This window comes from Aquarana catesbeiana, linkage group LG10 (genome assembly GCF_042186555.1).
Source record: "Aquarana catesbeiana isolate 2022-GZ linkage group LG10, ASM4218655v1, whole genome shotgun sequence".
Classification (NCBI taxonomy): domain Eukaryota; kingdom Metazoa; phylum Chordata; class Amphibia; order Anura; family Ranidae; genus Aquarana; species Aquarana catesbeiana.
The window spans coordinates 14301128-14327269 of record NC_133333.1 but is presented as its reverse complement, the minus strand read 5'-3'; the positions used below and the strand labels follow the sequence as shown (position 1 = coordinate 14327269).

General features: G+C 44.6%; 1 protein-coding gene and 1 long non-coding RNA gene across 2 annotated transcripts in view; one reads left to right on the top strand and one right to left on the bottom strand.

Annotated features, from left to right (window-relative positions):
• LOC141110364 (uncharacterized) overlaps positions 1 to 23553 on the top strand; it is a 24301-nt gene extending 748 nt beyond the window's left edge. The window contains exons 2-5 of the mRNA XM_073601673.1: positions 3088 to 3158; positions 7496 to 7762; positions 21449 to 21626; positions 22873 to 23553. Coding sequence (XP_073457774.1) covers positions 3107 to 3158; positions 7496 to 7762; positions 21449 to 21626; positions 22873 to 23074 — 699 coding nt within the window. The 5' untranslated portion in view covers positions 3088 to 3106 and the 3' untranslated portion in view covers positions 23075 to 23553. The remainder of the gene's footprint in view (positions 1 to 3087; positions 3159 to 7495; positions 7763 to 21448; positions 21627 to 22872) is intronic.
• Positions 1 to 26142, bottom strand: part of LOC141110366 (uncharacterized) — a 419573-nt gene that overhangs the window by 261205 nt on the left and 132226 nt on the right. The gene's annotated exons all lie outside the window — the stretch shown is intronic.

Genomic DNA, 26142 nt, shown 5'->3' with positions numbered 1-26142 from the left:
GTTGCTAGAGGTTACTGCACATCATAACCTCTGCATCAAATTGCGGGTGTGGCCAAACTGCACTAGCATTGAGGGGTGCACTATGTACAGAGTGCAGGGTTGAGGGGTGCACTACATAAAGAGTGCATAGTTGAAAGGTGTGCTACATACAGGGTTGAAGGGTGCAGTATGTACAGAATTCAGTGTTCAGGGGTACACTAGGTACAGAGTGCAGGGATGTGCTATTTACAGAGTGCAGGGTTGGGGCGGGGTGCTAGGTGCAGAGTGCAAGGTTGAGGGGTGCGCTATGTGCAGAATTCTGCGTTGAGAGGTACACTACGTGCAGAGTCCAGGGTTGAGGGGAACACTATGTGCAGAGTGCAGGGTTCATGGATGCGCTACATACACTATGCAGGGTTCAGGGGTGAGCTATGTACAGAGTGCAGGGTTAAGGGGTGCACTAGGTGCAGGGGTGAGGTGGGTGCAGGGGGTGAGGTGGGTGCAGAGTGCAGGAGTGAGGTGGGTGCAGGAGTGAGGTGGGTGCAGAGTGCAGGTGGTGAGGTGGGTGCAGGGGGCGAGGTGGGTGCAGAATGCAGGGGGTGAGGGGTGGGTGCAGAGTGCAGGGAGGGGGAGAGGGGTGGGTGCAGAGCGCAGGGGGTGAGGGGTGGGTGCAGAGTGCAGGGGGTGAGGGGTGGGCACAGAGTGCAGGGGGTGAGGGGTGGGTGCAGAGTGCGGGTGATGAGGTGGGTGCAGAGTGCAGGGGATGAGGGGTGGGTGCAGAGTGCAGGGGGTGAGGTGGGTGCAGAGTGCAGGGGGTGAGGTGGGTGCAGAGTGCAGGTGGTGAGGTAGATGCAGAGTGCAGGGGGTGAGGTGGGTGTAGAGTGCAGGGGGTGAGGTGGGTGCAGAGTGCAGGGGGTGAGGGGGGTGCAGAGTGCAGGGGGTGAGGGGTAGGTGCAGAGTGCAGGGAGGGGTGAGGTGGGTGCAGAGTGCAGGGGGTGAGGTGGATGCAGGGGGTGAGGTGGGTGCAGAGTGCAGGGGGTGAGGTGGATGCAGGTGGTGAGGTGGATGCAGGGATGCGTGGCTCTCCTCCCCTCCCCTCCCCTTTTTATTTTTTTCATAAAAAAGACCTTCAAAAGCAATATCGCTTTCTCAACAAGGACTGGTTATTTGTTTTTGCTTTTATTCTAGCAGTCACTTTGTTAACTAGCCTATTGTTGCTAATTAACATATCTCTTTTCACTAAGCACGTTTTTGCATATGCACTTTTACTAGATTCACAAATGTATTGTATGTTACATTGTTTTTTTACATATAATTAGAATTAAACATTAGCATGTCCACAGGGATAATTCATAATGGAATACTAGAACCATAAAGAATTAAAGGGGTTGTAAAGGTAATTTTTTTTTTTTTTTAAAATAACAAACATGTTATACTTACCTTCACTGTGCAGCTCGTTCTGCACAGAGTGGCCCCGAACCTGGTCTTCTGGGGTCCCTCGGCGGCTGTTTCAGCTCCTCCCCGCAAGCATTCACCACCTTAATGCGAGCTCCCTCGCATGGTGGTGAGTGCTTGCGGGCGCGCTCCCGTGATACAGCCGGCGGCTATAGCCGCTCGCTGTATCACTCGGCCCCGCCCCCGGCGCGCCGCGTAATCGGATGTGATTGACAGCAGCGCGAGCCAATGGCTGCGCTGCTTTCAATCCATCCACTGCAGCCAATCAGCGACCAGGCTGAGCTGCAATGAAGATGACAAGAACGAGCAGCGGAGATTCGAGGCGTCAGGTAAGTAAAACGGGGGGGGCTGGGGGCGGCGGTATTGTCAAAAGTTTTTTCACCTTAATGCATATAATGCATTAAGGTGAAAAAATTTTTACCTTTACAACCCCTTTAATTTTCTGGTCACTGAAACCACTTCACTAATACAGCTACCAGAGGGTGTAACACCATCATAACACATTCACATTCTATCGGATTCATCCATACACTACATGTCACATTGGGCATATGTTTATACACAATCCCACTAAAAAAACTGAATATATGCATGTTCACAGGGATATTCCACATATGAAACACTAGTAACACAATGAATTATGTTTTTTGTTTATTGAGATCACACTGCTAAACAGCCACCAGAGGCTGTAACACCATTCAGACTCATATCAAAGTGGGTTTACCACCATTTACCCACTCAGCTAGAACAGCGCCACACCTACATTCTTCTTACTTTTATATATAACGACCACAAACATTACACGGTGACATATATTCACATGGTATATGCCCTGCCAGCCAACACGCACTATTAGGACTACTCAAACCTTTAGAATTAACCCAGGACATTATATAAGGTATAAAAAAAACGATCTACTATCACAATTTACCCCACTAGAGCAGCGCCATATCTACTTCTGTTTTTCATTCATATTGCGATTGGTTGCCAGAGGTTACAGTGTATCATTACCACTCACTGATTGGTTGCTAGAGGTTATAGTACACGTTACGACTCACTGATTAGTTGCTAGAGATTACAGCACATGATTTCTGCTTGTTGATTGGTTGCTAGAGATTACTGTGGATATGACCTCGGGGGGCATGATATACATATCAATGCCGCCGGCCGTCGCTATTTACATATGAATGCTGACGCTATTTACATATGAATCCCAGTAATTTACATGTAAACACAGGGTCTGCAGTCATCTGTACACAACAATAGGGCAGAGCTGGGCAGCATTAGTAGCAGCACTTCACACTGAGATGTTGGGACACAGCACAGGACTAAAACCTCAAGGGACAAGGAAATTTAAACCAGGATAGTTGGCAAGTATGAGGCAGCTGCTTTGGGCCCCACAACAATGACAGGACCCAGGGCAGCTGCCCCTTTTGCCCTGCCTTAAAATTTTAATTTCTTTTCTTCCAATACATGATATATATGTATATAATTTTTTTTATTTTAAACAGATACATTATACACTTATTTTGTGATATATATATCTATATCTATAGATATATATCTATATCTATAGATATATATCTATATCTATAGATATATATCTCTATGTGTGTGGTGACTATTTTATTTATATTTATCTTGCATTTGCAGGTTATTTCACATCAGCAAGATGAAGCCTGGTTTAGTTCTACTACTGATTACCATTATCCAAGCAAAACTTGGTAAGTGCACCACTTTATATAAGGCTCGGTTTCCACTTGTACGTCTTGTCATGCGACTTGGGACTGCAAAGTCACATGACAAGTCGTACCCCGTGATTTCCAATGAGTACCGTTCATATCTGTGCCACTTCAAGTCGCAGCAACTTTAAAGTGGTCCCTGCACTACTTTGGTCGCACTTTGATGCGACTTGAGGTCCATAGACCTCAAGAATACACAGGCGTTGCTTCAAGTAGTATCAAATTTGCGGCCAAAAAAAACGCTTCTCATGATTTTTATGTTCATAGCTAGACTGGCCATACACTGACTGATATCCAGCCAGACCAGCAGGGACCAGGTAAAATTGCGATCGGTGTGCGGCCTCGCTGCTGCTTAACAGAGGTTGATTATTTAAATCAACTTCTTTTAAAAGGAAATGTTGGGAAATTTTCTGGCAATTAGTGGCTGCAACCAATCAGCTTCAGCCACCGATCAGTGAGAATACAATGTGTCAGCAGCAGCGGGGGGGGGGGGGGGGGGGTACTTTGCTTTACAGTGGAAGCACTTTTAATTCAAACTGCAAAGTTTGACAGGCGGCACAATTCAAATGGTCTGCTCTATATTGAAACTCTTGGGCCTGTGCCCCTGTTGGTCTTTTGATGTGGCTTCCCCCCCCCCTCAAACATCGCACAGTGGTCCTCTGCCCCTCACGCTCGCATTCTTTGCAAGTGCTGTCAATCAAAGCCAGTGACGAGGGAGAGGGGGACGGGACTTAGGAGCGGGCATGCGCGAGTGCCCCCCATGGAAAGTGGCTTCCCATGGGGCACTGGACAGAGGGGAGGGGCCAGGAGCGTAGCTGGGGACCCGAGAAGAGGAGGATTTATAGATGTATAGTTGTGTCTGTTGGTATTATTGTAGCACCCTTGTCCTAAACAGGGCCATTAGTAAATTTAGTTGTGCTAGGTGATAACTAGCCTGGCTAATTTGTAGCTTGATCAAATGGTTTTCTCCTAAGCTTGAGTGGAACTGTGATTCTCTCTTTTGGCAATAGGTGGCACTTTTACCTTTGGCATTAGTATGATAGATTACAGTTAATTCAGGCTATGAGTGAATGTGCTTTCTCAGCCAATCAGCAGGAGTTTCTTTGGCCGCTGAGGCTGCTTGGATAGACTTTTTATTTGGAGAGAGTCAGATGATGGGGGTTCTTTCCACCCGGGCTGCGGCCTGGGTGGGTGTGTGTGGAGCAGCATAGGTGTAGGCCTGAAGCCTGAGGCCTAGCCACGTGTAAAGGGCTCAGCCTGAGGGGAGCCTGATCATAGCCAGGAGGCATAGGAGAAGAAGTTGCCAGAGGGTCAACCACTCTTGTGGTGTCTTAAGGGATGGAGTTTTGAAGGAGTACCAGAGCAAACTCTTTATCAGCTGGGGACTGTGAGGTGTTGGTAAAGCTTCAGGAGAGAACTCATCCAAGACATACAGTGGGTAGTTGTATGTAAAGCTTGAAGAGAAGTACAGTGGTTAGCTGTGAGTAAAGTTTGAGGGATCCAGCTATTCCTGTTAAGAGAAATAAAACTCTTTGTTCATTTTTAAAAGTGACTGGCGCCCATCTTTCCATCTTGCACTACACCCACCATGCCTAGTAACCTGCACCCTGAGGAGGAATGTCACCTCTCCCTGACTCTGGGGGTCACCATCAGGCCTCTGGAGATCGGGGAGACCTCTACATTTTTTTAAACGTTACAATCGCTCGAAGTACTTGCCAACCAGCAACGTACCGGTACGTCGCTAGACTTCAAGTAGTTATACCGGGACGATGCCTGCAGGTATCATCCCGGTACCATTAATTTTAGAGCTAGTGGTCGGCTCACATGTAAAAGCAATCCTAGCTGCTAACTAGCCACTGGATTGCTTTTACAAGCAGCAGGAGGGGATGTTCCCCCCCCTCCCACCGCCTTCTGCGGCTTGATCAGGATCTCCCATCCCGCCTTCCTCCGGCTGATCACAGAGCCCAGCAAAGACCCAATCTGCGTCACATTGCTTCAAGGTTACCTGGATGTAAACAGCATTGAAGCTGTTATAGCTGCAAAGGGTGGGCCAACTCAATACTGAACCCTACGGACTAAGACTGGGATGCCGTTAAGTTGCATGTGCGTGTAAAGGGCAGGTGTCCTAATACTTTTGGTAATATAGTGTATAATAACAGTGTCATGAAGGGGGTTGTCACGTATGCGTAGGATTGTGGACCCTTCATGCAGTCTGCATGCTGGATGACAGTGTGCTTAGAGAATAGGGATGGGCGAACGGTTTGGCCCGAGCATAAGTTCGGGCCGAATTTTGGTTTGTTGTTTCGGATGTTCAGCGAACAATATGCGGTGTTCGTGACAAATTCAAAAGCCGCCGGAACACTATTAAAGTCTATGGGACACTAACATGAAAAATCAAAAGTGCTCATTTTAAAGGCTTATATGCAAGTTATTGTCATAAAAAGTGTTTGGGGACCCGGGTCCTGCCCCAGGGGACATGGATCAATGCAATCATGTTTTTTCAGGAGCAGTGATTTTTTTTTTAATGCTTAAAGTGAAACAATAAAAATGAACTATATCTTTAAATATCGTGCCTGGGGGGTGTCTATAGTATGCCTGTAAAGTTGCGCGTTTTTCCCGTGTTTAGAACAATACCACAGCAAAATGACATTTCTAAAGGAAAAATTTCAATTCAAAACTGATCGCGATGCTCTCCCCTCCCCCCTGAAAGTTGCCAAATGTGACACCGGAGGGGGGAGGATTCTGAAAAGCGAAAGTTCCATTTTTGGGTGGAACTCCGCTTTAAGTGGTTACCACTTTACACACCAAAGTGTATTCCTTTGATCTAAAGGACAAATCGTTACAATGTTTATACTTAAGTTCCACTGCTAAAGAATGTTGTGATTCTTGGCAGGCTGCCCGTTTTTGTTTTTTTGTTTTTTGCTTTCTTTTGAGGGCTGTCGCATTCAGCAGAGCAGAGAGAATTCTCTGCATAGAAAGAATTGGGAAATACTTTGTCAAGATCGCAAGGGGGGAAAAAAAATCGCGATAACGATTCTTAATGATTAATCGTGCAGCTCTAGTGGTCAGTTTGTTTCATTCCTCTAAATGCCAATTTTGCTGGACAGCTTGGTCTGCTAAAAGGCACTTGAAAATTAACAGACTTACTCTGGCAGGATCACCAGAAGTAAAGCTAAAGGTGGGGGGAGGCTAAAAAATGAAAATGCAGCCACTACATCTAAGGGTTGTTAAACTGCAAAATAAAACTTTTTTTTTTTTTGTTTTGGAAGGGGGGTTACTGTTCAGCTTTAAAAAAGTGTTAATTACTGGAAGGCCATTTTTGGTAGCACTGAAGCCTCAGCACTGGCTCAGATACTCTCATATTTGTTGACGTTCCCATTCTGTCTAGTTGGTGGGACGCTCCTTAATTGTCAAGAATTGTTATTGCGATTTTTTCCCCGTTGCGATCTTGACAAAAGTGTTTCACAATTCTTTCTATGCAAAGAATTCTCTCTGCTCTTCTGAAGCCACAGCCCTCAAAAGAAAGGAAGAAAAAAAATCCGGGCAGTCTGCCAAGAATCACAACATTCTTTATCAGTGGGACATAAGTATAAACATTGTAACAATTTTTCAATGGAATAGTCTTCTGTGTAAATGAAGAAAGTTTAACCACTTAAACACTAAATGTTTTTCTGACATTTGTTGGTTTCAAGTTAAATTTTTTTTTTTGTGCTAGAAAATTACTTAGAACCCCAAACATTATATATATATTTTTAGTAGAGACCCTAGAGCAGGGGTCTCAAACTGGTGGCCCTCCAGCTGTTGCAAAACTACAAGTCCCATGAGGCATTGCAAGGCTGACAGTTACAAGCATGGCTCTTACAGGCAGAGGCATGATGGGACTTGTAGTTTCGCAACAGCTGGAGAGCCACCAGTTTGAGACCCCTGCCCTAGAGAATAAAATGGTGGTTGTTGCAATATTTTACGTCACACTGTATTTGCGCAGCGGTCTTTCAAATGCAATTTTTTTTGGAAAAAATTACTTTAATGAATTAAAAAAACAAAAAAAAAACAAACAACCAGTAAAGTTAGCCCAATTTTTTTTTTTGTATAATGTGAAGGATTTTACGTCGCGAGAATCGTGATCTTTTTATTCTAAGCAAAAAAATTGCAATTATCATTTTGGCCAGAATCGTGCAACTCTAACACTCCTGCAATGGAGAGCCCTGGGCAGTTGGTTTTTGGTATGGCGATGTGGATTAGAAAGTACCAAAAGAATTTTACTATCGTTATACCTGTACCCTTTATTATTGGCTTATGGGGTTTTTCTTGTCTTTCAGTGCTTTCAAATCCCAGTAAGAAGTGGAAGGTTCTGCAAGCTTCTGTACAGAATGGATTTTATGGACGGGACCTGACGATAAAAAGAGGCAAGGAGATCCTGTGTGACATTAAAGCAGCTTCTTCACCCAATAATACCACCTGTAAGGACAACCAGTCTCTGGTCTTCCTCCAGTCAAACAACTCCCTGAGCCTCATCACAGAAGCTACTACTAATAACTATTACCCCTTTGAATACAACGGTGAAACGCTAGAACTACATCACAACGGTAAGTTCTCATGGTTAACACAAGAAAGTTTATGGCTTGCAATAAATCTCAACTGAACTTTAAGGGCTCATTCAACTGGCCAGCAGCAGTGGATAGCTTTTTAAAGAGAGGTACAGGAGCAGCTGCCAGACATTCAAAATATGGTACCGCCACCTCATGAATGCCTGTTTTTTTTTGAGTCAAGCAAACAGGTAATTTGTATGTAAAAACAGCGGTGCAGCCTCGACCCCATTCATTTTGACTGCGGTGCAGGTGTTGCAGCCACAGCATGCGCACAACCCTATCCTCCCACTGTTGTAGCTTAAGGGAAGGCAGTGGGGGAGAGGTAAAACCATGGCTCAGCTGCCTAGTTTTACCACTGCCCATGTGAACAAGCAATCCCTAAGGGCCTTTTCACACTGGTGCACTTTTGCTGCGCTAGAAAGCACCTTTCCAGCGTGACAGAAGCATATCTAAAGGATCCCCTTTATATAATATGTGACTTTTCACATATTTACGCTGCAGTCTGAAAAGTCCTGTATGCTGCATCGTTGGTACGCTTTTACAAAGCACACCAAAAATGCACAATCCATTGTAAGTCAATGGAACCACTCCAAAAAATGGGTGCATTTTTAGGTGCGTTTTTGGGGTCACATGACTTTTTTTATTTTTTATTTTTAAGTTTCAAAAGTTTTATTAAACTTTGACATTAATACAGTATATCAAATGTCAATAACAGGATGACATAAAGAAGCAACATCCTTAAAAAAACAAGTTACATGAGCCACATAAGAATAATAAGAAATGGTATTACTTATGAGTTATGCTCTTTAAAAACATCTGAGTACCAGTAGAGTAGGGTAGAGATAAGAGTCTGAGAAACCACATAACCTTTAGAAAAATATAATGTCAAGGCTGGACACGATCGTCTACCCCCCCGGGACCCCACACACCCCACCCCTCTGGGAGCTTACTGTGGTAGTGTGTAGCGTTCCCAGGAGATCCCCGACCCGCCATCCTTTTGAAGCAGGGGCCTACCAACCGGTGGGACTGGGGAAACCCCAGAACCCCCCGATACAGCGAGATGTGTTTGAAGATCTAGCCTGTAGCGTGGTCAGGGCATCCCCTACCCTAGAGATTAAATGGGAGTTGTTCTCAAGGCCTCTGTCACATCTCATGAGCTACTGGCTCACAACAATGAGGTGAGGGACTAGGGTGCCCCATGAAAGAAAGAAAAAGGTGTGAAAGGGGGAAGGACAGGGAACGGATGGATTCAAGGAGGGGGTGCAGATCCCTCAGTGTACTGCGCTACTCCCGGAATTAGGGGAATGTTGCAGTAGATGGCCCAAGGTTCCCATATACCGTAAAATTGATCTACTTTATCATTGAGTTTTGCCACAATTTGTTCTTGGGCCATGATCCAAGAGACTTTTCTCTTAAACCCTAGAAAGGATACACCAGGTTTTTTCCAGGCTTTGGCTACTGTTACTTTGGCTCCTAAGAGGACGAAGTAGACTAGTGCCTGTGAATGTCTGGGAAGAGCTACGATATTGCTATTTAGAAGAGCTACCTGTGGGTTGGGGGAAATCGAGACTTTCGTGATTTTGCTGACTGTACTAAAGACTTTCCGCCAGAATGATCAAATGCGTGGACAGGACCACCAAGTGTGCAACATCGTGCCTTCCAACTCGCATCCCCCGTAACATAGGAGGGAGGCCCCTGGGAAGATAATCGCTAATCTAGCGGGTACATAGTACCATTGCGTCATTACCTTTCACACTGGCCTCAATAAGAGAGACGTTAAGGATTTCCTTATAGGCTCTATTAAATGAGTTATACCATGCCTGTGTGGACCAAGAGATGTCCATCTCTTCCTCCCAGGCTCGAGCGTAGGTTGGTTTGTCTGTGTGTGACATTAGAGCAGAATAAATCAGGGAGATTCCCCCCCTCTGGACCTCTGTGTTTACACACCAGTTTTCATAGGGGGTTATCGAAGGAAGATCCTTTTTGTGGGACCAAATCGAATTAAGGAAATGTGAGATTTGGGAGAATCTGAATACCTCGGACTCTGGCAAATCTAGCTTTTTCCTGCAATAAGAAAACTTAATCGGACCATTAGGGGAGAGGAAGTGACCGATTCTATATAAGCCTTTGTCTGTCCACCATTGGAAATCTTTGATGGCTAAACCAGGTGAAAAGTCTGCATTGTGAAATAAATGGGCTAATGGTTTCATTGGTGAGGTCAGGTTATGGTGAGAGAGGAGTCTAGAGCACAGGGCCATAGAATGGGAGAGGGTAGGAGACATAATGGCAGGCCTGCGTTTCGGACTACACAAGAGGAGATAGTCAATGGTATTCCTCGGAATGGCGCATCTCGCCATCGAAAGCCATTCAGGCTTCTGTCTTTTTGAAAAGACCACCGATATTTGGGACAATTGAGCTGCCCGGTAATATTCCCACAGGTCGGGCAATCCTAATCCCCCTTGAGATTTCAGCCCATAAAGAGTCTTAGAAGGACATCTGTATCCCTTACGCCCCCACACAAATCGGGTGATCTCCGATTGAAATTTGCTAAGGACTTGTTTCCTTATCGGGATTGGTAGGGAACGGAATAAATACAATACCCGGGGGAGCAGGGTCATTTTCACAGCATTAACCCTACCCAACCAGGATAGACCACATCTTGACCACCTCTCCAAGTCGCTCTTACATCTTTGAAATATAGGCGGGAAGTTGGCTTTGAAGAGACTATCTATTTCTGGGGTAATTTTAATGCCTAGATAGGGGATTTCGGAGCTGGCCCAAGTAAATTCAAAGTTGTTAGAGATTTGCGTTAGTAGGTCTGGAGGGACTGTTATATTTAACACTATTGATTTAGACATGTTTACCTGTAGGCCTGACACTACACTAAAATTGCGTAAAATTTTGTAAATAGTCGGAGTAGACGTTAGGGGGGAAGTCACATATAAGAGGAGATCATCTGCATAGAGTGCACATTTGTGCTCCTGTCCTCCGCACCGTACTCCCTTAACGTCTGGGTTAGTTCTAAATGCTACAGCCAATGTTTCAATCGCAATCGCGAAGAGGAGAGGGAAGAGAGGGCATCCCTGTCTGGTACCCCTCCCTATCCTGAATGGTTCTGAGTATCTGCCCATGAGACGAACCTGGGCTGAAGGGGATGAGTAAAGGGCTTTAATCAGATTCAGGAAGTGCGGGCCGAAGTCCCATTTCTGTAATATCATAGTAAGGTAGGACCAGTCTACTGAATCAAAGGCCTTGTGTAAATCTATGGAAAGGAGGAATCCTGTTTGGGGGTAGCTCCCGTCCCACCTTGATTTGAGTATAGAAACAACGTCTATGGTTTTGCGAATCTGGTCTGGACCCTGTCTCCCAGGGATGAAGCCCACCTGATCTCTGTGGATATAGTCTGCAATAAAGCTTGCTACTCTATTGGCCATAATCTTTGGCATTATTTTAATATCATTGTTTATAAGTGAAATAGGTCTATAATTACCTAACTCGCTGGGGTCTTTATCCGGTTTTGGAATAACTGAGATGTAAGCAGAATTGAGATCAGAACCCAGGAGGGCTCCATCCCTGAGGGAGTTGAAAAACTTGGCCATATGAGGAGCCAAGCATGGACCAAATTTCTTGTAATAGCCTGTAGAAAAGCCATCCGGACCAGGGAGCGAGCCATTTTTCAGGGAATTAATGGTGTCTGGTATCTCTGTGGTAGAAAAGGGGTTCTCCAGGAGCTCCCTATGGTCTTTCGTTAGGGAGGGTAACGAGATATTATCGAGGAACTGGTCAGTTATCTGATTGGGGGGGGTTTAGGATTGTATAGTTTCGAATAGAAAAGGGAGAATTCTTCCATTATCTTTGTTGGGTTCTGGGTTAAGTCCCCGGAAGAGGTCTTAATTTTGGGAAATGCAAAGGAACGTTGTTTAGGACGGAGCTTTGCAGCCAGTCTGGATCCCATCCTGTCAGTTTGGGAATAAAATTTAGCCCCAGTCCACCTTAAGTATTTTTCAGCTGCTGTCGTCAGGGCAAGGTTAAGGAGAGCTCTAGCTCTGTCAAGGTCTCTCAGCGTCTCGTGAGTGGGGTGTGTCTTGTGTGTCTGAGCTAACGTGCGGTATTCCGCCGTTAGTTTCCGTATGTCCGCTTTATGTTCAGCTTTGAGTTTCGAGGTTATCTGAATGATATGTCCCCTGATAACTGATTTGTGGGCTGCCCATACCGTTAAGGGGATACAACGCTCGTTTGATTTAATCGGAAATATTCTTTAATGGCTGATTCCAGAACTGAGCACTGAATCGTATTGTTTAGAAGGGATTCCTGTAGGCGCCAACGGATCGTCATAGTGACCATCGAGTGGTCAGATAGCGACGAGTCTATAATTTTAGAGCTTAAGATAAGTGGGATGGTATGTGACCTGGTGTATTTTTTATTTTTAAAGATGCTGATTGTTAAAATGCCGGAACCCACCAGCGTCCTGAGCGACCGCACTGAGTATATAAAAAGCCAAGTACATATAAGGGTTCGGTATGGATTTTGGGGGGGCCCCACGCCGTTTTTTTTTTTTTGATGTGGGGGTACCCTCCGAATCCATACTAGACCCGAAGGGCCTGGTAAGGACCTGGGGGGGAAACCCCACACTGGTTTTTTTTCGCAAATTTTTTTTACGGCAACTTTTATTTCTTTAATTCAGCTTTCAGCAGGGAAGCCCGCTGACAGCTGATGACTCATCGGTTGTTAAGGACACAGCAGCCAGCTTCCCAGCACCCTGCTTAGCAACCAGCTATATACAGTGTTAAAATAAGAACCGCAAAACACATCAAAAATCGCATAAAAAATGCACCACTTGCATTTCTGGCGCACCTCCATTGAAGTCTTTTACATGCAAAATGCAAACTGCAGTGGAAAAAATAAAAAGTCCCTGACCCTTTCCAAAAAATGCAACGCTGCAAAACGCACAGATGTGAATTAGTACCATAGGAAACCATGTTACATGGACTGTAGTGCTTTTATGCAAACTGCAAAACGCACTAAAAAATGCATAGGTGTGAACCTAGGATAAGTGTGCACACCCTTAAACTAATATTTTGTTGAAGCACTATTTAATTTTATTACAGCACTCAGTCTTTTTGGGTATGAGTCTATCTGCATGGCACATCCTGACTTGGCAATATTTGCCCACTCTTCTTTGCAAGAACCCTCCAAATTGGTCAGATTGCGAGGACATCTCCTCTTCAGCCCACAGCCCTCTTCAGATCACCCCACAGATTTTCTATGGGATTCAGGTCTGGGCTCTGGTTGGGCCATTCCATAACTTGAATCTTCTTCTGGTAAAGCCATTCCTTTGTTGATTTGGATGTATGCTTTGGGCCGTTGTCCTGCTGAAAGATGAAGTTCCTCTTTATGTTCAGCTTTCTAGCAAAAGCCTGAAGGTTTTATGCCAATATTGACTGGTATTTGGAACTGTTCATAATTCCCTCTACGTTGACTAAGGCCCCTGTTCCAGCTAAAGAAAAACAGCCCCAAAGCATGATGCTGCCACCACCATGCTTCACAGTGGGTATGCTGATCTTTTGGTGATGTGCAATGTTGTTTTTGCACCAAACATATCTTTTGGAATTATGGCCAAATAGTTCAACCTTGGTTTCATCAGACCATAACACATTTTCCCACATGCTTTTGGGAGACTTCAGATGTGTTTTTGCAAAATTTAGCCAGTCTTGGATGTTTTTCTTGGTAAGAAAAGGCCTCTGTCTTGCCACTCTACCCCATAGCTCAGACATTTGAAGAATACGGGAGATTGATGTCACATGCACCACACAGCCAGTACTTTCCAGATATTCCTGCAGCTCCTTTAATGTTGCTGTAGGCCTCTTGGCCACCACCCTGACCAGTTTTCTTCTCGTCTTTTCATCAATTTTGGAGGGACGTCCAGTTCTTGTCTCTGTTGGGCCATATTTTCTCCACTTGATGATGACTGTCTTCACTGTGTTCCATGTTATATTTAATGCCGTGAAAATTCCTTTTGTACCCTTCTCCTGACTGATACCTTTTAACAATGAGATCCCTCTGATGCTTTGGAAGCTCTCCGTGGACCATGGCTTTTGCTGTAGGATGCAACTAAGAAAATGTCAGGAAAGATCTACTAGAACAGCTGAACCTTTATTTGGGGTTAATCAGAGGCACTTTGAGTTTTTGATTTGAACTTGACTTAGAACGCTGGCGATGTGCGGCTGACGTGCGGCTGACGTCAGCACGGGGGAGGAGCCCTGCGCCGGCTCCAGGAAGCGAAGAGATGGGATGCGGACGGGCTGCGGCGGGGTCTCGTGGAGTGAGAGACCACGAGCGGCCGGTCTAGGTCTGCGTGCCCGGTCATCCCGCCTGCCCTGCTCCCCCCTACCTTCTTAAGCGGATGCTGCACCCCCGAAGTGATCGTCCATCCCGGTTTTACAGCCCCGGAGGCGGCCCGCCGCTCCTACTCGCTGAAGTGCCCCTTACACAGCTGCACACTACTGAAAGGACATTCCCTCCTACGGACCTGACCAAGGAGAAGTAGCAGCTCCCTGGACGAGACATCCAGGTAGGAGACGCCTCACAGAGGCTTACCATCAACATGTGCATCTAATGACTCTGTAGTCTGGCCATATCTAAGACTTGTCTACTGTTGGAATAACTTGTGGCCACTAGAGGGGGTCTGGAGACCGGACTGGCTCAGGGGGCTTGAGGTATCTGGTTAGACTTTTTTTCTTGGTAAAAGGGTCTGATGTGTGAGCGGACCTGGCGTCTCCCCTCCCTTTAGGCTTAATCAATCTGAGCGGACCCCCCCTGCTGGAAGCAATAACATCTGCCCTCCCTGCCCTCATTGCACCCCTCCGGTGGAAGTAAATGTATTGACACCGACAGTAGTCGGATAAAAGGGGTCAAGCTCCCTAACCCTGGGCACTTTATACAGGCTATCGTCGGATTCCACATGTAGTGCTGATTTCAGCAACACTCCCCATTGATGCTGGGTCTAAAAGGCGGTATAAAGAAGGCCTTCTACTATTGCAGGCACATAAGGGCATAATCAACCCCCCTGGGTTTGTAGGGGGGCATGGTGTAACTTACTGAAAAACAAAGAAAGGTGGCTCTGAGAGTCGGTGTACAGTTATACTCAAAAAGAAAACTTAGGAAAACATGAAAGGCCGGTCATTGAGACAAGCAGAAGCCAATAACCCAAGAGAAAGCCTTAATACCAGCTCTATTCAAAAATACTTAAAAGAAGCAGGCGTAAAGAGCCCGGGAACGGAGGGGAAACATCTAGGCACTAAGAAAAAGGACCAACAGAAACAAAAGGGGGGACAGGGAGATAGGCCCCATGAGGAGCGGGACTCGGAGGGGTCACCAGCCTATACTGCAACAGAAGAACAGAGAATCATGGCCCAAGTACCAAGCAAAACAGATATTAGCGAAATGTTTACCAAACTGGAGAGGAAACTGGAGAGCATTATAAAAGAAGAGATTTCAAACGTCCGCTCTGATATGGGGCATCTTCTCCGCCGGGTTGAAGAGGCGGAGGAGGCCTCCAGTAAACAAGCTAAAGACTTAGCAGACCTAAAAAAACGAGTCGAGAAGGTGCAGAGTGAAAATCGCGCTTTGGCTTTTAGACTCGAGGAACAGGAGAACCAGAGCCGCCGTCAAAACTTACGCATTCGATCAATCCCGGAACAACAGAACGAGGACCTGGGCGAGAAGATGAGGAAAATTTTCAATCCCTTACTGGGCAGGCGGGAAGACGAGGTGCTGAGTATCGATAGGGTCCATAGAATAAGGAAGCCCCCCCACATTAAACAAGACATCCCAAGAGACGTCATAATTAAATTTCATCAATATGAGGACAAAGAAAAAATCTGGAAAAAATTAAAAGGGGCGCCACCTCTCAAATTTGAAAACAAGGACTTGCAAATCTTCATCGACCTCTCAGCAGGGACTTTAGAGAGGAGAAGACAGATGAGACCAGTCCTCGATTTACTCAGGAAGGCCAATTTAAAGTACAGCTGGGGGTTTCCAACATCCCTGATAGTCTTCAAAGAGGGAAGATCCTTCAGAATGAGATACATGGAAGAAATGCAGGACTTTTGTAGCAATCTGGGTATCTCGGTCCCGGTTTCGGAATAGACGCTGGGGATTGGGCGGGGGGGTGGGGGTGATGGAGGGGAGGGAGGTGGGGGGGTTTCCCCCCTTTCCCCCCTTTTTTTTTTTTTTTTTTTTCTTTCCCTCTCCCCCCCCTCTCCCTCCCTTCTTCCCCCCCTCCCCTGCTCCGCCGCCCTTCTCTCCACATAGGAGGGGTGGCCGACCCCGGGACATGAGGGCTTGGGGTACATGGACTCAAGTTTTTAACAATCGATATGTACTTGGTAGGAAAAGGGAGGCAATAGGATCCCTCCTATAGAGAGCAATTTGTATTGTATTTAGGGTGGGGGATGGCGGGGCGGTGGGGGGTGTACTTGGGGGTGGGGTATCTTGAGTCTATCCCACTGAATGGGTCCTGGAAGCCGGTGCGGGAGCCCAGCCCCTGCGGAAGAGGCACCGCCGTGTGGTATGTGTGTGCTTCCATACGGGCGGGCTACAGGCGCAGTGGGCGCCATAGGGGGGAGGGAGGGGGGCGGGAGTCAGGGGGTGGGGGGCGGTGGGGAGGTTGGGTGGGGGGAGTGGCTGGGTGGAGGGAGGGGGGGAGGGAGGAGGGCGGTGGGGGGGGATGTAGGGTGTTCGGTGGGGGGGGGAGAGGAGAAGGGAAGACAGAGGCGGGTTGTGTTCAAGGGGAGCAGAGTACAGAGGTTAGAATAACTACCTTGTAAGAGATGCCCGATATTAAATTGATTTCCTATAATGTAAAAGGGTTGAACTCTCCCAGGAAGAGGCATAAAATTTTGAGGGAACTGGATCATCTGGGAGGTGATGTGGTTTTCCTGCAGGAGACACACCTGACCCTCAATACTAGGGTCAGGTTGTTCTCCCCCAGGTTTCCACAATGGCACTATGGGGATTCCCCCGACAAGGGGTCTAAAGGGGTAGCTATTGGGCTGTCCAAAGTAGTGAACTTTCTGGTACGGGATCGATTAATAGACCCTGAAGGTCGTTTTTTATTTTTGAAAGGTTCCATCGGCTCTAGAAAGATCACGCTGGCCAACGTATACTGCCCGAACAGGAGCCCCACTGTCTTCCTGGGACAGATGTTAGAGAAATTGATGGAATTCGGAGAAGGAGAGATGGTCCTGGCCGGGGACATGAACTTTTGTCTAGACCCGGCCTGGGACGGTACGTCCCGTGCCCAGGGGATTAAGAAGGTGTCACTAAGAGCAATTAAGCGGAAACTATTCCACTGTCAATTAATAGACGTGTGGAGAATACAACATGTTAAAGAGAGGGACTACACCTTCCACTCCCCTGTGCACGGGACCTACTCCAGGCTGGACTATATTTTTGTTGATCATAGCTTGTTAGAAGGGGTGGTAGATACTAGTATTGAAACAACAACTCTTTCTGATCATTCACCTGTCACGCTAAGGCTGAAGCTCCCAGAGATAGGGAGACGTCCCTTCTCGTGGAAGCTGAATGAAAGCCTACTTAAGGACCCGGAAGTAATAGACCGGATCCAGAGTGAGTTAAATCAGTTTTTTACACTGAACGACACGGGCGAGGTTTCCCCTTCTATCCTCTGGGAGGCGCATAAAGCCTACATACGGGGGATTTTTATATCTATAGGAGCAGGCCAAAAAAAAAAAAGGAAGGAAAAAAGGGAAAAACTGATAGCGGACCTGTTCCAACTAGAACAATTACACAAGAGGTCTAGGGGACAGGATGCGGACTGCTACCGGGCGATGGTTGCTGGGAGAGAGGAGCTGAGGGACATGATGGAGCAGGAGGCAAAGAGTGCCATAAATTTAATGGCCAAGGAGAGGTATCTTTGGGCCAACAAGTCTAGCAAATACCTGGCGAGGCAAATCAGGAAAAAAAGAGGGCGGAATTACATAGAGAAAATAAAGGGGGCAGGTGGTAAAGAGCTTGTATCAAGTGAAGATATGGCTAATGAGTTTAGAAAATTCTATGCCGACCTATATACAATTAGACACGAGGAAGGGGAGGTCAGCGCACGGACAGTAAGGAGAAGAGAATTCCTAAAAGAGGCAGGCCTAGGAGTTTTGTCTGGTGAAGATAGAGATCTCCTGGACAACCCCATAGAGGAAGGGGAAATTCTAGCAGCATTAAAAGATACCCCGAAGGGTAAAAGTCCGGGCCCGGATGGCTTCTCCTCCAACTATTTATTAAAAATGAAACACATTCTGGTCCCCAAGCTCTGCAAATATTGGAACGAACTGGGCACCAGAGCCGAGATGGAGCGAGAGGCCCTGCGTGCCACGATAACTTTAATATTAAAAGATGGGAAGGATACCAAGCAGTGCTCGAGCTACCGGCCTATTTCTCTACTCAACATGGACGTAAAACTATATGCTAAGGTCCTGGCTAACAGACTAAAGCGACTCATGGCGGACCTAGTACACCCGGACCAGTCCGGTTTTGTCCCGGGGAGACAGTGTAGAGACAATGGGGTTCGGGCGGTGCTGCTGTCGGAGTTCTGTAGACATAGGGGACCCCCGGCTCTATTCCTGTCGATGGACGCCGAAAAGGCTTTCGACAGGGTAGACTGGGGGTTCCTGATGGATACATTAGAGGAAATGGGTATTGGGCCCAGGTTTATTTCCTGGGTTAAGGTCTTATACAGCAGACCAACGGCAGTTGTAAGGGTAAACGGGGCAGTATCCAAAACTTTTGAAATGAAAAACGGAACCAGGCAGGGGTGCCCTCTCTCCCCTCTCCTGTTCGTTCTGTCCCTGGAGCCCCTCCTAGCTACCAGCCGGAGCAGTCCCGATTGCAAGGGGGTCCGGGTGGGACCAGAGGAGCACAAACTGGCAGCATTTGCCGATGATATACTCTTTTTTGTCTCAGCTCCCAGAGTAACCCTCCCCAACATTTGGCGAATCCTAAGGCGATACGGAGAAGCCTCCAATTTTAAAATCAACCCCGGCAAATCTGAAATCCTAAACATTAGTCTCACGAAGCAGGAGGAAGCTCATCTGACCTCCGTGTTTCCTTTCCCCTGGAGAAGGGAGATTAATTATTTAGGTATTAAGCTAGCCAACTCTATTAAAAAGTTGTTCCAAAGTAATTACATCCCACTACTAGATGAAATCAGGCATGAGGCTGGGAGATTGAGGTCGAGACCACTCTCCTGGTTTGGTCGCGTGAATGCGGTTAAAATGACGATCACCCCAAAAATTCTATATAAATTTCAGCTGCTTCCGATCCCTCTACCAAGGTACTTTCTGGGGGCTCTAAGGAAATTAATCACCCAGGCTGTCTGGGGTGGCAACAAACCTCGTATTTCTTATGCAACACTGAGTAGAGGTAAAAAAAAAGGTGGAATAGCGGCACCAGATTTCAATAGGTACTATATTGCTGTAGTGCTTTCACGGGTTATAGAATGGAGTAAGAAAGAGACTGATAAGCGGTGGGTGAATATTGAATATTTCTTAAGTAATAATAATTTGGCACATTCACTATGGAACCCCCCAAAATTTAGGACATTTAGCACTGATATTTCTTTATTAACACAAAACACTTTTAAATTATGGGACAGAATTCATATCCAGCACAAATGGTCGCACAATTCACCTCTAATATATATGAAGAATAATGTATTTTTTGAACCAGGAATGAGTACAGTGGGGGGGGGAGTGGTTAAAAGATGACACTCTTCAATTGAAAAATTTTATTAGTAGGGGGGAAATACGCACTTTCACGGAATTGAACCGAGAGGTAGAACATTGGGTGATAGATTGGTGGAGGTATTTACAGCTTTCCCATTTCATAAGCAAATTACCAAAGCCCCTTAGGAGTATAGAAGAGCTCAGACCTCTTGAGAAACTGTGTGTGACGGAGAACCCGGGAGGTGTTATAGGTCAAATCTACAGAGTACTTGGAGAGCCACAGGAGGGTAAGACGCCTCATTATATCATAAGGTGGGAGCAGGAATTGGGGTCACCATGCACTAGTAACACTTTGGGTAAAATCTTGAATCTGGTACATTATGCAGCATTAGATATTAGGAGAACGGAAATTCACTACAAAGTATTATCAAGATGGTATGCCACCCCGGACAGAGTTAGTAAGATGGATGGATCTAAGGGGAACTCCTGCTGGAGGGGTTGCCAGACTAAAGGCACAATGGCCCATATCTGGTGGGAATGCCCTATCATAAAGGTCTTTTGGAAAAAAATTTTATCCCTGTCAAAAGAATTCACGGGGAGGGAAATAGAGGAGGACCCTTGGGTCTGTCTCTTCCACGGTACCCAAGATACAGTAAAGAGTTATAAGACCTCCCTGACCCCGATAATACTAGACTCAGCCAAGAGACAGATTTCACTAAATTGGTTGAACCCTTTAAGTCCGAAAACGCGAGATTGGCTATTCGATCTCAATGAAATCTACAACATAGAAAGCCTGGACCGAGGGGGAGTGGAACCAGATGAGGATCAGGAATGCAGGGGGAAATGGGCAGGCTGGCCTAAATTCAAAAAAACTTGGACCTACTTAAAGGAGATAATATAAAAAGGGCTTAAACCGAATAAATTGATAAGGGAGATATGGCAGGCAAGACTTCGCTCTCCTTTGAATCACACCCCGGAGGGGAGGGAGGTGGGTATGGGGGGTGGGATTGGGCGGGGGGTTAGGGTAAGGGGACGAGGGGCATGTCCGCAAGGCTGTCAGGTTTACTACCTGAATATATTGATGAGTTGCTGTTTTTCTTATTCTCCCTGTGAGGCATGTCACCTCAGAGGAATGTTTTGTATTGGAAAATGATAAATAAAGAATTAAAAAAAAAAAAATCAGAGGCACTTTAAATGATGGCAGGTGTGTACTGACTCCTACTTAACATGAGTTTGAATGTAATTGCTGAATTCTGAACACAGCTACAGTTACAAGCATAGGTGTGCGCAGCCTCTTGCATTAGGGTGTGCACCCCAAAGCTCAAATACATATGCATGTGTATATGTACTGATGGTGTCAGTAGGGCAGTGGACAGTGTAATTTTGTTTATTTTATTTATTTATTTTTTTTTTTTAACACTTTTTTGGGGGATGAAATATCAGTGGTCTAAACAGGGGGGAATATGCACCACACAAGGCGATTAGGGTGTGCCCAGGCACACCTGGCACACCCTGTGTGCACGCCTATGGTTACAAGAGTGTGTGCACACTTATGCAACCACATTACTTTAGTTTTTTTTTTTTTTTACTTTCCCCTCCTAAAAGATTTCAGTTTGAAACAATTCTGAAATGATTCTTGTCTTGTTTTTTTTTTTTTTTACATTGTGTAGACTTGTTATATCCACTGTGTGTGTGTGTGTGTGTGTATATATATATATAATATTTCAGTTAGGGGTGACTTTCACACTTGTATTTATAAAAATTATAGAAAATCATGGAATAATTCTCTTTTTTACTTGTACATCCAAGTGCATTTACTATATCATTGGACTTCACATCCCTTGATTTGTTATATACTTTTATTATTATTATTATTATTATTATTATTATTATTACTACTACATTCCCAATATAAATATAATTATTTTGACTTGTTTTGTTCCAGGGACCTTTGACAGCCAAGAAGAGGCATTGAACTATATTAATCCAATGGTAAAGCAAAATCTAACAAATCCAATACCCAGAGCAGCTGAAAATTTACCGGACTCAAAGCAAAACTTCTACTGGCTACTAATTCTACTACTAATACCATTGGCACTAGCAATTTTTTGGATAAAACAGAGGTAAGTCACAATCTTGGTTTCCTATACAGCAAACCTAACACTAATGCCCTGTACACACGATAGGATTTTCCGATGGAAAATGTGTGATAGGACCTTGTTGTCGGAAATTCCGACCGTGTGTAGGCTCCATCACACATTTTCCATCGGATTTTCCAACACTCAAAGTTTGAGAGCAGGATATAAAATTTTCTGACAACAAAGTCCGTTGTCGGAAATTCCGATCGTGTGTACACAAATCTGACGCACAAAGTGCCACGCATGCTCAGAATAAATAAAGAGATGAAAGCTATTGGCCACTGCCCCGTTTATAGTCCCGACGTACGTGTTTTACGTCACCGCGTTTAGAACGATCGGATTTTCCGACAACTTTGTGTGACCGTGTGAATGCAAGACAAGTTTGAGCCAACATGTGTCAGAAAAAAATCCATGGATTTTGTTGTCGGAATGTCCGATCGTGTGTACAGGGCATAAGTCTGCTATTACTGATCTTGCCCTTTTAAAAATGCTAATTATCTGGCTCTCATGCTCATCCAATACTATCAGGATGACTGAGCCAGAACAAGTAGGCAGATTCACCAGCTGCACCCTCGCCTCGTGTTAGGCTGGATTCACACCTATGCATTCTTATTGCTTTTTGCATTTTGCAGATTTGCTCTACACAACGTGAAACCATGTTAAATGGGCTGTAGTGCAAATCTGCAAAATGCAAAAAGTGCTAAAAATCTATAGGTGTGAATCAAGCCTAAGTGGCTACGAACATATTCTGGCCAGAAAGTCAGGCACCTAGCATTTTCAGAAGCTTTTGAAGTTTTTGGGGTTGATTTACTAAAGGCAACTAGACTGTGCACTCTGCAGGTGCAGTTGCTCCAGAGCTTAGTAAATGAGGTAAAGCTTCACTTTGCAAAGAACACCCAATCACATGCAAAGGAAAATAAAAAGACAGCATGTTTGCTTGCACGTGATTGGATGATGGAAGTCAGCAGAGCTTCTGCTCATTTACTAAGCTCTGGAGCAACTGCTCGTGTAGAGTGCAACTGCACTTTGCAAAGTGCACAGTCAATTTGCCTTTAGTAAATCAACCCCTTTGTGTTCTGAGTGGGAACCCGGGAGGTAAATCTCCCACGGGTGTAGATGTCAGTGGCCAGGGACTCATAAAGTATTACATCTCAGTCCTTTTTTTTTTTTTTTTTTTTTCTGTTTTGGATCCTTTATGACATCTGATGATATATATAATTTTTCCTTGCAGGAACAAGAGTGGTCAATATTATTGCAGAGAAACAGATCCCAACATCGGTAATGGGGAACTTGAGCCATGCAACAGCCAGGACACAAACACAGCTCAGCCAATCATCATTACACAAAATGGGACTCATAGCAATGGCGTATTACTTGGACAAGACATCAGTATGGCTCCCATGGACTCAGACTTCCAAACATCCAACGTTTGACCCTTTTCTGCCTATTTTTTACATTTTTCATGCTAAATTGGAAGTTGTTTACATGAAAATGCACTTAAAATTATATATTTTCTATTATCCTTGAAGTGTTTTTGTCTTACAACATTTGCACTACTGTATATATCCCCATTTTTTTTTTTTTTGGTAAAACCTAAAAGATTTGTTTGCGTTGAGTAAATCAATACCAAACATGTGACAAAAAATTGTGCATGCCTGCTAAACCGTGAAACTTATGGTATCCAAAAATTGTGACAACTTTAACCAGTTCACTTTAAACAAAATTTACGTCCTTATTTTTTTTCCCCCCACAAATAGAGATTTCTTTTGGTGGTATTTGATCGCCTCTGCCGTTTTTATTTTTTTGCGCTATAAACAAAAAAGAACGACAATTTTGAAAAAAAAAATGTATTTTTTACTTTCCTCTATAAAACAAATCCAATAAAAAAAAAAAAAAAAAAAAAAAAAAAAAATTTCTGCATAAATTTAGGCCAACATGTATTCTGCTACATATTTTTGGTGCAAAAAAAAAAAAAAATTCCAATAATCGTATATTGATTGGTTTGCACAAACTTTATAGCGTCTACAAACTATGGGATATTTGTTTTTTGTTTTCTTTTACTAGTAATGGCAGCGATCAAAGACTTATAGTGGAACTGCGATATTTGCGGCGGACAATCAGACACTGACACTTTTTTGAGGACCAGTGACACTAATACAGGGATCATTGCTAAAAAATATGCACTGTCACTGTACTAATGACAGTGGCTGGGAAGGGGTTAACATCAGGGGCGATCAAAGGGTTAAATGTGTGCCTGACCAGTGTTTTACTACTGTGGGGGAGGTGCTTGCACTAGGGGAAGGCGGGGATCGGTGCCCCTGCTTAGCAGAGACACAGGATCCATGTCTTCTTTAGTGACAGACCTCGTCACTAAAGAAGTGCCTGTGTACTGAAGCATCGGCAGATGTCGGCGGACATCGAGTTCACCATACCCGCCAATAAGCTTACACTGTGTCTAATCACAGCAGGAGACGGACGCCGGCGGAGGCACGCACGCGCCCCCCCCCCCCCCAGAAGTGCAGGATCACGTACTAGGTACTTAATTACTTGCCATCCAGCGTATGTATATAAAGATCCTGGAAAACAAGTAGTTATACCAAGACGTTGGCTGCAGTTGTTTCCATGATCCTGGTATTGTTTATTTAAATCCGGTGATTGGCTTTCCTGAAAAAGTGACCCGGGTGGCTTTACAGCCACCCAATCACCCTTTACACTGCTTCAAAGCTTGTTCTCAGGCTCTCCCATTCCACCGGAAAGTCTGGGACCATAGTAAGTAGTCAAGCCGGCTGCCCCACAGTGAAGATGGAGGAACATCGGCTCCCCCATCTCCTCTGTGACTAATGAACCTGGAAGTGACAATGATTTTTTTTTTTTTTTTTTTTTTGAATGAGCTCCCTCCTGCCATCTTCCCATCTAGAAAGATGACCTAGTGACAATTATTTTCATAATTTATTTTTAAATCTAAACTAGTAACCCGTAAAGGTTTTTTTAAAGCATCTCCTATAGATAGTTTTAGGTACTGCAGTTTGTTGCCATTTCACAGGCTTGCACAATTTTAAATCTTGACACGTTCGGTATCTATTTGCTCGACTTAACATCATCTTTTACATTTTATCAAGAATTTGGTATTATATTGCGTTTTTGTGCACTAAAATGCATTTAGGTGTAATTTTTCTTGAAAATGTGCATTTGATCAAAGGGCTGTGCAAATACCATGTGACATGAAAAATTGCAACGGGCACCAATTTATTCTGCAGGGTCTCTGCTTTAAGAAAATATATAATGTTTGGGGGTTCCAAGTAATTTTCTAAAAAAAAAAAAAAATATTTGTTTTAATTTTTTTTTACATTACATTTTATTGGATTTTCAAAAGAAAAGTACAGATAACTGATTAGGCAAAGTATCAATGCAAAAATGTTACAAGGTCAAACTATATAGTGCAAAGTAGCAATATAACAGATTATTTTAACATGTATGTAAGCAATGTGACAATTGCCCCAGACACCATGCAGTTAAAAGGTTTTACAACTCATCAATTTAAAGTGTTAACGTGTTACTAAACCCAGGGGCCTGTAGTCACTATATCTGATCTCCCACGGTACACAGAATAGGGAAATGCAATTATTTTAGTAAATATAAACTGCTAAATACCTTTTCTCATCAGCAGTATATAAAGTGCCTTGCAAAAGTATTCACCCCCTTTGGCTTTTTACCTATTTTGTTACATTACAGCCTTTAGTTCAATGTTTTTTTTTTTTTTAATCTGAATTATATGTGATGGATCAGAACACAATAGTCTAATTTGGTGAAGTAAAATTAGAAAAATATATACGGTACATAAAACTATTTTTCAGAAATAAAAAACTAAAAATAATTGGCATGTGCGTATGTATTCACCCCCTTTGTTATGAAGCCCATAAAAAGCTCTGGTGCCACCAATTACCTTCAGAAGTCACATACTTAGTGAAATGATGTCCACCTGTGTGCAATCTCAGTGTCACATGATCTGTCATTACATATACACACCTTTGTGAAAGGCCCCAGAGGCTGCAACAACCTAAGCAAGAGGCACCACTAACCAAACACTGCCATGAAGACCAAGGAACTCTCCAAACAAGTAAGGGACAATGTTGTTGAGAAGTACAAGTCAGGGTTAGGTTATAAAAAAAATATCCACATCTTTGATGATCCCTAGGAGCACCATCAAATCTATCATAACCAAATGGAAAGAACATGGCACAACACAAACCTGCCAAGAGACTGCCACACACCAAAACTCAGGGACTGGGCAAGGAGGGCAATAATCAGAGAGGCAGAACAGAGACCTAAGGTAACCCTGGAGGAGCTGCAGAGTTCCACAGCAGAGACTGGAGTATCTGTACATAGGACGGCAATAAGCCGTACGCTCCATAGAGTTGGGCTTTATGGCAGAGTGACCAGAAGAAAGCCATTACTTTCAGCAAAAAACAAAATGGCCACATTTTGAGTTTGCGAAAAGGCA